Here is a 10,142-nt window from a genome sequence, read left to right on the forward strand (position 1 = left end):
CACGGCTCCAGGCTGGGGCTCCAGAAGAGCGGGTGGTGCGAGAATGCAGGCAAGGGGTGGCACTCGGAGAATCACCCCCTTTGCTCACGGGGAGAGCGATTAAATGGGGCGAGGGAGCGGGAGGGACACTGACAGCGTGCAGTCTTTATGATCAAAGATTTGGCTAAATCCTTCAAACGTAGGTATTTAAAACGAGGCTTGTAAATAACTGATAATTGAGTCCAGTCATTCTGAGTCTAAATTACTAAATGGCCAAGTGCAGGCTTATTTCAGTGTGTCAGCTAAATCTGTCAGCTGTCACATTAAAAATGCCACAAAAATTTATTGCCTGTTTCCTGGCTTCAGAATTAATTGCTTCTTGTATGGTTTAGGACTTAAAAGTAGGAAAAAGAAAAACCCAAACGTGGCTGCTACATATGAGGAAATACAGAATGACCTGCAACTTAATTAACCTGCGCCAGACAATTATATTCATTCTTGCTCTAAAAAATTACTTTTCCCAGTATAGAAAGCGGTGGCACCATCCCTCAATAATGAATAGATCTTTTCAGTAACAGCCGTTTTTTGTTCTCCTGACAGTGGTAGAGTTATTCTTCCAGAGATCTAGTCCTAAAAGGACCTGATTTTGCTATTTGCTGTGTTCACCGGCGCTGTATTTGCTTGGGGAGATTACGGGGGAGGAGAACACATGGAGCCTCGGCTGCCGTGCCGTGGGGGAGATGGATGCACTGGGAACGACGAACACGTACTGCTGCTGCTGCAGATGCTGGTGCTGAAGTGCCAGCCCGGTGCTGTGTTGGTAAAGGGCATCTTCTCTCTCTCAGGGACTTCTTGAGCGACGATGAAAATGAGAAGAGAAATGTGCAATCTTCAGATGACTCCTTCGAGCCTTACCCCGAAAAGAAGTAAGGGGCTTACGGTGTGGTTAGCAGAGCTCTCTGCGGATGAGTGGGAGGGCTGGTGCCTGCCTCCACTCTGCCTGTGCCGGGCTGGGCTCAGCTGGGCCACCATGTCCGCTTTCCTTTACGGCCTCGGTGCTCTCCACGTCCCTGCCTGGAGGGCACGGCGCTGCCCCAGCACCTCTGTTCCCTGAGCTCCCCATCGGGTTGCAGCTGGGCCACATCCCTCGTTCTCAGGCCTGGCACTAATTACCGCGGCGCGACTCACGTGTACCTGACGGTGCGCCTGCTCCTGCTTTGCCAGGTCGAGCTAAGGCGTCAGACCAGGTGTAACACTTGGGGACGATTAGGTGGGATGTCTGAGACCAACATCAAGTATTAAACCACTGTCCTTCCTTGTTTCTTTTTGGAGGGTTTCTAGCAAGAAAAGTGACGGCAAAGAAGCAAAGAAGGCGGAAGAGCCCAAAATAAGGAAGAAGCCGGGGCCTAAGCCAGGCTGGAAAAAAAAAATCAAATGTGAAAGGTAATAAGGAGCAGGTGGCGGCTGGGCAGCAGCCCCGCGCTCGGCACGCTGGCTGACGGCAGGCCTCTGCTTTGCAGGGAGGAGCTGCCTACCATTTACAAGTGTCCTTACCAGGGATGCACAGCTGTCTACAGAGGGGCGGATGGCATGAAGGTGAGTTCAGGGTTTGCTCCTGCCTCAAACCTGTAGCTTTGAGTGTTACAGAGCAGTTTCCGTATGAGGAGAGGATCCGTGACAGATTTAATTCACTGCCTAGCTCCGCAGGAGGTGGGCAAGCGACTAAATGAAGCAGTCAGAGGCCTTTTTCTGTGCTCCCAAAAGCAACAGGAGCTGCTCTGGCTCTGCGTGCGCCTCCTGTTCTGGAAGTCTGCCGCTGGCTCGGCAGCAGCCCTTGGAACAAGCTCCGCCGTGTCCTGTTAAAGCCCCTGCTGCCAGGCGTAGATTTGGATGCAAGTTTCTGGTTTTTCACAGTGAAGCAGTGCCTGCGCAAGCCTGCCAAGATGGGGGTCTCGTTATTGGGGGATCCAAGTTTTTCACTGGGGAAAATGCAGCCTCGCGGTTAGAAGCTCTGTCCTTTCTTTACAGAAACACATCAAAGAGCACCACGAGGAGGTTCGGGAGAGGCCCTGTCCTCATCCTGGCTGCAACAAGGTGTTCATGATTGACCGGTACCTACAGCGTCACGTGAAGCTCATTCATACAGGTGTGTCCCCGCAGGCTCCACTCACACCAGGCGACGGGTGTTACAAACACCAGCGATTCATCGCACAAGGCTTGTACAAGACTGTGCAGGGTGTAGAGCGGTCTGCCTCGCCTGTAAACCTGTAACAGGCCATCATGCGGGGGACGTGAGGCAGGGGGAGGAATTTGGACTCCACCAGTAAGCGTGGGCAGCTGCGTGTATGCATTTCATGTACTAAGAAATCAGCAGAATCGATGACTCTCCCTTTTTACATTGCAGAGGTACGTAATTATATCTGTGATGAATGTGGGCAGACCTTTAAGCAACGCAAACACCTCTCGGTCCACCAGATGCGGCACTCGGGAGCAAAGCCCCTCCAGTAAGTGCACACCAACCATCCGTTCGTAGCTAAGAAAAGGGATTGAAGGGGTAGTGAAGTTCTGCTGAGCTCTCACAGTCACTGACCTTGGCACAGAGTAATTCTGTGATACAAACCCTGCCTGTAGCTGGTAGCGTCCTGGCTGAATCACTTTAAACGTTCATCCACAATGCGTGCTCCAGCTCCAGAGCTTCCTGTTGCTGAGCAAGTCTTACACCTCCTTCTATTCCCATTGCCCTTCAGAGAACAGCTACCAGCAATGAGCTGCAGGCCTGAAGAGGATAATCGCATTGCGTGAGCAGGGTAGTTGTGGGAGATGCTATGAGCAAGCAGCTCTGAGTCTACAGTTGTCTTCTCGTGGGCTTATGCCGTGTGACAAAGAGCGAATGCCATGGCTGTGGCTAAGCCCCTGCTTTGCCTTGCAGGTGCGAAATCTGTGGTTTCCAGTGCAGACAGCGAGCATCGCTCAAGTACCACATGACCAAACACAAAGCTGAGACGGAGCTGGAGTTTGCCTGCGACCAGTGTGGGAAGCGCTTCGAGAAGGCCCATAACCTTAATGTCCACATGTCCATGGTGCACCCTCTGACCCAGACTCAGGACAAAGCCAAGCCACTGGAGCCAGAGCCCATTCTCCTCCTAAATACTTCAGGGACTTCAGAAAGCCAGGCAGTAAAGCCAGAAGTGACTGCACAGCAGGAGCCCACCTGAGGGGACAGGGATGCTTTCCCAGTCCAGCCCTGTAGAAACCATACAGCAGAGTGGAGATTTTTAATCTACATTTTAGTCTCCCAGAGAACTCAGTGGAATTAGCTTCAGCTTGCTCAGAAAAGGCTTGTTATCATGCTGTGATTCTCCATGCTCACGTCTGATTCAGCAGTGTTGTACTAAGAGTCTGTCTAATCCAAGGGGAATGGATGTTCGGCAGCACCCCTTCGTGGTCCCCCTTCTCCCCACGCACACAGTTGTAGAACCAGAGTTGGCCACAACTGTTCCCTGCCTGCACAAGCTGCTGCCTGTACTGAAGTGCCCTCGGGTGGCTGTAAGGGTACATAGGACAGAGAAGCAACTTTAAGCAGACATTTTGTTTGGAAAAAAAAAAAAAATTATGATTCCCAAAGCAAGTCTAAACTGAAATTTGTAACCTACTTTTTATTGTAACAAGAGCTTCATGGTTATGCTTGTAATAAATTATTTACAAAGTAATTTGAAAGAAACAGCACTGATGAGAAAGGTAGCACCTTGTCTGTCCCTTCCTCCGTAGTCAGGGTGTCCTACTCAGCTTGCCCTGCCTGTCACTCAGAACAGGGCCAGCTCGTCGTCCAGCTCCATGGCCGCGGCAGGCCTCGAGACGTGCAGGAGGGTGGCTCCCAGCTCTGGGTCAAGTTCTTCGCACGTGTCCAGCAGCTGGGGAGAGGGCGAGTAGCCAGCATTAGACCTGCTCGCGCTTCCTCAAGGTGGGTTACAGCAACACTAGATCGTTTTGCTGCTTCTCGGCAAAGTAGAGGTAGAGGAGAGGGAAGCTGTTGCCGACTCACACAGAAATAACACGATCTCCTGGCTGACAACACAGTGCTTGTGGGAAAGTTCAACACCTGCCACTTAGCGGTGCTTGATACTCCCCCCAAGACCAGGCATTAAGCAAGCAGTGTTTAATGTTGCCAAGAAGGACGCAGCCCAGGAGAGGGAGGATGTGGCTATAGCACTGACTGAGCAGCAGGTGTCCTCCACCGCTCCCAAATGTGTTACAGAAATGCAGTGTGTCAGGGGGTTAAGCAGGCAGCACCAGTGCAGGAGCGGTGCAGCAAGAAAAGCTACGCAGGCTGGCGCTGAGCAGAAGCGGCACTCCCAGCTCTCTGGCACTGGGAGAAGAGGGGAAAAAAAAAAAACTGAACGCACCAGTCGTATGTTTCCAAAGCTTTGGGCAGGGCATCGCGGGATCGCGCCAAGCAGGAACCGCCGGGCCGTGGAGATCACCTCCAAGGGATCCCCCTGGAGAACACAGAGAAGAGAAACAGCCGATGGAGGCCAAGGGCAATGCTGCTTTCAGCTCTCAGTCCCTGCCTCCAAAAGTGAAACAGGAACGACTACACCACACCTAGGGGCTATTCACAGGTTAAGTAGATCACTTGATCAGTGACTACAGTCACCCCGAGGTCCTCTACAAGTAAGAGAGCAGCGAGGCAGCTCAGATTTCAGGCTGCAGCAGGACAGCGGCACCTGCAGCTTCTCTCTGAGAGCCCCAAGGTGCGAGCAAGGTGACTGCCTGCAAAGGCAGCCGCACAGGCTCTCTCTGCTTCGTACAGGAAAGTGGGAACAAGAGGGATGCTGCAAGTGGCAGGAGGAAGGGATAAAGAATAGGATTCACAGTTACAAGAGGAAAAAAGGGAGACCAAGCTTTGCTCACATGCTCTGCGGGGTCTGGGCTTTGTCCTGCTTGATCAGCCTGCGGCAGGTCTTTCCCTTCCACAAAGAGCTGAAGCAGCTGGATGTACAAATCGAGCGCCACGTAGAGGAAGGTCTGCTCCCGAGTGAGCAGCTCTTGGTGAAAGCAAGGGGTGAGGCTAGAGGAGGACACACACCGTGTCTGGTTAGCACTGGTTCCGTGGTAGACTCAAACACAAAAAGACACAAGGCAAACGCAGCTGGTGCTGTTGCTGCTGTCAGTTTTACAAGTCCCATTGTGTGCAGGGCCACCCCACTGCCAGGAGCAGGAAGGCAGCCAGGGACACTCCTCCTGGAGCACAAAGCTGAAGGGAAACTTTCAGCAAAAGATACGGGGCTCCTTAAATAGGAATTCTGCTGTGATCAAGTGTTCTCTCCTGCACAGCTAAGGTAAGGGCTCAGCTCACCTACAGGCCAGCAGTACAGTTACCTCTGCACCAGCTGCTGTACGTGCAAACCACCAGCCACATCATCCCTCGAACACCTCCCGTCTGAGCCCAGGACGTTACCTGTAGAACGCAACAGGCAGGAGCCGGATGTGACGGTCCGAGGCTGCGCTGTGCAGGACATGGTATTTTCTAGGGTCTGCAATAGCCAGAGAGAAGCACCAAGCATCTTTAGTGGTCCTCACACCACCTTGCATACTTCCACAGCAGCACAGGGGCTGCACAGTTTCCTTCCAGCCCACAATAAACACTAGAGTGCTTAGGTGTGCGGACCCCTGAGAGAAGCAAGCTGTCCCCTCTGAGGCTTTCTCTACCAGAGGGAACAATACTGAGTTTCAGTCGTTCCCGATCATCAGTTGGGTCACCGTACTGCAGGGCAGAAGCAGGATGTTCTCAGCTTTTACTCCAGCAAGTATTTTTCATGCTGCTTACAAATGCCAATCTGTTCCTTCTCACAGCTAGACTCATTAATCAAAGAGATGGGGCATGCCTGTCCAGCACCGAACCGAACCTCTCCACCCCTTGGAGGCAGGACTCGCTCACCTTCCTCTGCCGAATGGAAGAGAAGTGGCCAGGACATGCCCCTCTCTTCCAGGCACTGCAAGATCTCCAGGGACCATTCCAGAGATGTCTGAAAATCCACTCCTTCCTGGGTGTCAGAAAGGACAGTTCTGGTTTGTCTTAGGCTTTAGTTGCATCAAAGCAGAAAGGAACCCCCCATAAGAGATTGTGTACATGAAGTGCTTTATTAAAGGACCTTTATGAACTTAGCCCAAGTCTTTCCCCTCACCTGGCAGCCTGGATTCCCCCCAGGCGATCAGGCGCTGGAGTAATGCAGTGCCTTCATCACCAAACCAGGCCATGACAGGGCTCAGTTGACAATGATTTGTGAGAGAGGGGGAAGCGGCATCGATGAGCAACTGGCTCATCACCAGCATGCTTCCCAGCGGTGCTCAGCACAGAGCCACTGCACGTCCTGCATCGACCCCACCCTGCTCCCCCATCTAGAGGTTAGAGCAGGTTTTCTCCCCTCTAACCCATCTAGTGACAGCATGCCTTGGGATTGGGTTTTTTCGCATTACTCATTTTACTTGGAATAACCTCCCAGATCTGTTTGCTCAAGATGTTTCTTTCCTCAATGACTCTTCCTCCAGACTCTCCCAGAGGCAGACTATGAGACCAAATGATTATTTTTAACTTGAATCTGCACCCTGATCCAATCTGTTAGGTGACTACACAAACGGCTGCACTTCAAAGCTGAGAAGACAGCAAAGGGACAGAAACAAGCATTCCTAGGCAGGAGGATCTTAGGGCACACAGCTGCTGGAAGAAACTTGTCATCTTTGCTCCTTCATTTAATAGCGTTAACTCATTTGGAAACCAATGTTCCTCCTTGCTGGGGACCCCATCTCCTGTGAAATACTCCGTACATTTCCAGCCTGAGGAAAAACATCATCTAACATGTGAAATGCTACACAAAAGCTGAGAGAGAGATATGAGGTTCCTGCGCTACCTGGAAGGTGTAAAGTCTGAACAGGGAACTGAAAACAGTAAGGCATTCATGAGAGAAATAAAAGCTACCGTAGTGAAAGGGGAGATAATGTCAGTTAGAGGAAAATACAGGTTTAATCTGATAGGAACAGAAGGGCTTTCAGCAGGCTCTGTCTGGGATGTTGCTGATCCCTTACTTCTGGCAGAACAAGCTACCAGCCTTCACAATACGGGTACAAAGCATTTTTAGGCAGCAAACCAAGTGGATCAGACACATTTACTGTCATGAGAATTCCCCCAAGGCTGAATTTACCTTTGGTGCTATTTTTGCTGAGATGAGATCCATGAGTGAGAAGAACAGCAGAGAAACAAGAAGCTGCAAGGAAAAGAGACTGCCTGTTAGTTATATCTGCGGTGGTGACTCAGAACTTGCACTTTCCAATCAGGAAATAACATTTCACAAAGTACGTTCCCAGGATGGACCTGGATGAACTACAAGCACTGCTGTTGCTTCCAGGTGAAGGCCGTGTGTTTGAAGAAGACAGACTGCAGCCTGACATCGTTCATTGCTTCCAAGGGTGAATTCCACACTAAATTCACTGTTCTCGAAGCAAGGCTTGCTGCAGTCAACGAGTCAGACAACAGATGACAACTTCTCCCAAATACAGGGAAAACGAAGTGAGCTACCACAGATGTAAACCTGGAGGAGAGCTAATGTTGTCCACAGCCAGCATGCCACCAGCAGATGCTGTGCAGCCTCCCATCTCAGCAAGTGCATCGTAATCCTGACCTGACATACGCTTGTTATCGCTTTTCTGGATCCCTACCACATCCCTTCCTGGCGTCCTCCTCCTATCTCAAGGCAGATTTTTGAGGTGAAAGCCACTGTTATTCCACGTGTACTAAATGCTCATATCAACTCAGTGACACCAGTTTCTGACTAGCAGACTTTTGGCTCTAGACCAATATAAACAGCAGAGGAGTCAATCCCATAGCAAGAGGAGCTGCTACCATAACTGCTGCCCGGAGCAATAAAACTTAAAGAGTAAATAGTAAGGCACAGGTTCTGCTTCAACACTATTTACCTGTGAATGTCTCAGTACAGGGACACTCCCCGTACTGAGCTCTGGTCCTGGCTATCCCCTGGAAGATCAACAGAGCGAGCTGCCGGGCAGCAGCCCGGCTTCCTCCTCAGCAGAGCACTTCAGAGAATTCCTGTGCACAGAGGGCACTGAGCATGGCAAAATGGAGGAGGCGTTTCTTGGAACAGACTTGGGAAAACCCTCAGCACATCTTCCCAGAGCCCTTAAAATGCCTGCGCTCCTATCTCACAAACTTTCTGCACCTCCTTAACCTCCCAGCCAAGTTGCCTGAGCTAAAATCCACAAGGACTGCTCCTTTGTCAGAGGGAGAGGTGATCCTGGCATGCCATGGATTGAGCTCTCCATCTCTGCAACACTCTCTCCAGCTTCAGTTTTTAAAGCAGCTGTTTAATAGTCCTCCCTGACTTCACAGAGGAGCCAGTATCTGAGGTAAAAGTTTAAGTTTGGAACAACTTTGCCTCTAGGATAAGTATTTAGCAACTGGTAATTTACAGCTACATTTTATCAATTAGCCACCAGCAAGATTTCACAACAGGGTTTACCAGGGATACAGCTGTATCTCAGGACAACCATTTCTCAGTTAGAGACATTCTACTTCTAGTTTTCAAGTGTAGGGCACAGCAGACATTTAAAATGCATCGTCTTGCCTGCTCTGTGTCAGTCCCCAGCCTTTTCAGTGCATTTCTCTCTCGTCCGCATGGTGAGTGCTGTTGAACAGAACAATGGAGAAAGGCAGCCGAAATCCAAGGAGGGCCAGAGAGAGGGAAAACCACTCCTGAAGAAAGGAAGCTAGGAAACAAAACCAGCATGTCATGGTTTTGGAGGAAAACAATAAAAGAAAAAAAAAAATCACGGCTGTGAATGAGGAGAAACTCAGGGGCTTGGGCAAAGGGTGTAAGTTTGTGATTGGGGCAAAAAAAATTCTCTCCTTTTTTTTTTCCTGCAGCTGGATGCTACATGGAGACAGTTTAAAAAAGAAAAGTCTAGAAACAGACAGCAGCATTCCCAAATCTCTTTTATCAGAGGTTGGACTGGTAGTTAACTCTGTACGCTAGTACACTAATCTGATTATTACGTTCAATAACCTGCAAGGAGATTCTTATTGTAAATTCCCAGCTTTTGGAGAAAGTTGCAAGACACTGAACAAAGAGCGTAACAACAGGTAAAGAAGGAAGCATACGGCAGAGAAGCAGTCAGTAGCTTCGGGAGATCAGAGATTCACCAAATCCAGGGAGCAAAGGGTGCGGCAGCTTAAGCGAATGACTCAACACTGTGCTAAAGGCTATTTCCAGTGTTTGTCTAACAAGGACTCTGCCTTCCACTCTCCTCTGAAAAGATTCTCTTTTCCTTATGGTGAAACACTCTGACCCATATAACACAGAAGGCCAAACTAAATAATTATAATGACCCATTTTGAGTTTAAACTGTACAAAGGAATCTGTATATAGCTGTCCTACAAGCCTCAGTCCACATTAGCATTTCATACTGCCTGCTGACACCCAGCCTGCCTCAGAGAACAGCCGATCCCTCAGAGAGCAGGTTCTCCTGCCTGCAGATCCACGCTCAGTTCCTCACACGCACCTGGTAGCTGAGGACTGCCATCCTCTCAGTCTTTCTAGTTCTTCTGCAAGCGGAGCCCCAAAAAGTCTCCTCCACTGAGAGCAAAGTACTGGCTCCAGCCTCGGCCACCAAAGCTAGGAAGAAAAGACAGAAATCAGGAGCATTAGTGGTGGTGTGCTTAGCAGTTGTTTGCAGTCAGGTGTGCACACTGTCTCAGCCAGGTACTCAGAGAAAGGGTTTCCCCCCCCGCCTTAATGAAAAAGTCCAAGTTGTACATACACACATAATAAACATGAGAAGCTGATTCTAAAGAAGAGCAACGAAGCTGGTGAAGGGTCTGGAGCACAAGTCTGATGAGGAGCGGCTCAGGGAACTGCGGGTGTTTAGCCTGGAGAAAAGGAGGCTGAGGGGAGACCTTATCGCTCTCTACAGCTACCTGAACGGAGGTTGTAGCAAGGTAGGGGTCAGTTTCTTCTCCCAAGTAACAAGCAACAGGACGAGAGGAAATGGCCTCAAGTTGTTAAGCAGCCAGGGGAAGTTTAGATTGGATATTAAGAAAAATTTCTTCACCGAAAGTGTTGTCAATCACTGGAATAGGCTGGCCCGGGGAGGGG

At 50.1% G+C, this 10,142-nt stretch overlaps 2 protein-coding genes across 2 annotated transcripts in view; one reads left to right on the forward strand and one right to left on the reverse strand.

Moving 5' to 3' along the window:
* Positions 1-3,683, forward strand: part of LOC104081622 (zinc finger protein 276-like) — a gene marked incomplete at its 5' end in the record, with an annotated part of 5,316 nt that extends 1,633 nt beyond the window's left edge. The window contains 6 exons of the mRNA XM_009584448.1: positions 825-905; positions 1,312-1,422; positions 1,500-1,575; positions 2,008-2,125; positions 2,384-2,483; positions 2,909-3,683. Of these exons, the coding sequence (XP_009582743.1) occupies positions 825-905; positions 1,312-1,422; positions 1,500-1,575; positions 2,008-2,125; positions 2,384-2,483; positions 2,909-3,194 (772 nt within the window). The remainder of the gene's footprint in view (positions 1-824; positions 906-1,311; positions 1,423-1,499; positions 1,576-2,007; positions 2,126-2,383; positions 2,484-2,908) is intronic.
* Positions 3,684-3,782: 99 nt separating this feature from the next.
* Positions 3,783-10,142, reverse strand: part of LOC104081623 (Fanconi anemia group A protein-like) — a gene marked incomplete at its 5' end in the record, with an annotated part of 16,199 nt that continues 9,839 nt past the window's right edge. Inside the window, 8 exons of the mRNA XM_009584449.1 lie at positions 3,783-3,890; positions 4,383-4,475; positions 4,921-5,047; positions 5,438-5,513; positions 5,918-6,023; positions 7,179-7,241; positions 8,616-8,757; positions 9,550-9,662. Coding sequence (XP_009582744.1) covers positions 3,783-3,890; positions 4,383-4,475; positions 4,921-5,047; positions 5,438-5,513; positions 5,918-6,023; positions 7,179-7,241; positions 8,616-8,757; positions 9,550-9,662 — 828 coding nt within the window. The remainder of the gene's footprint in view (positions 3,891-4,382; positions 4,476-4,920; positions 5,048-5,437; positions 5,514-5,917; positions 6,024-7,178; positions 7,242-8,615; positions 8,758-9,549; positions 9,663-10,142) is intronic.

This window comes from Fulmarus glacialis, unplaced genomic scaffold (assembly GCF_000690835.1).
Source record: "Fulmarus glacialis isolate BGI_N327 unplaced genomic scaffold, ASM69083v1 scaffold48308, whole genome shotgun sequence".
Taxonomy (NCBI): domain Eukaryota; kingdom Metazoa; phylum Chordata; class Aves; order Procellariiformes; family Procellariidae; genus Fulmarus; species Fulmarus glacialis.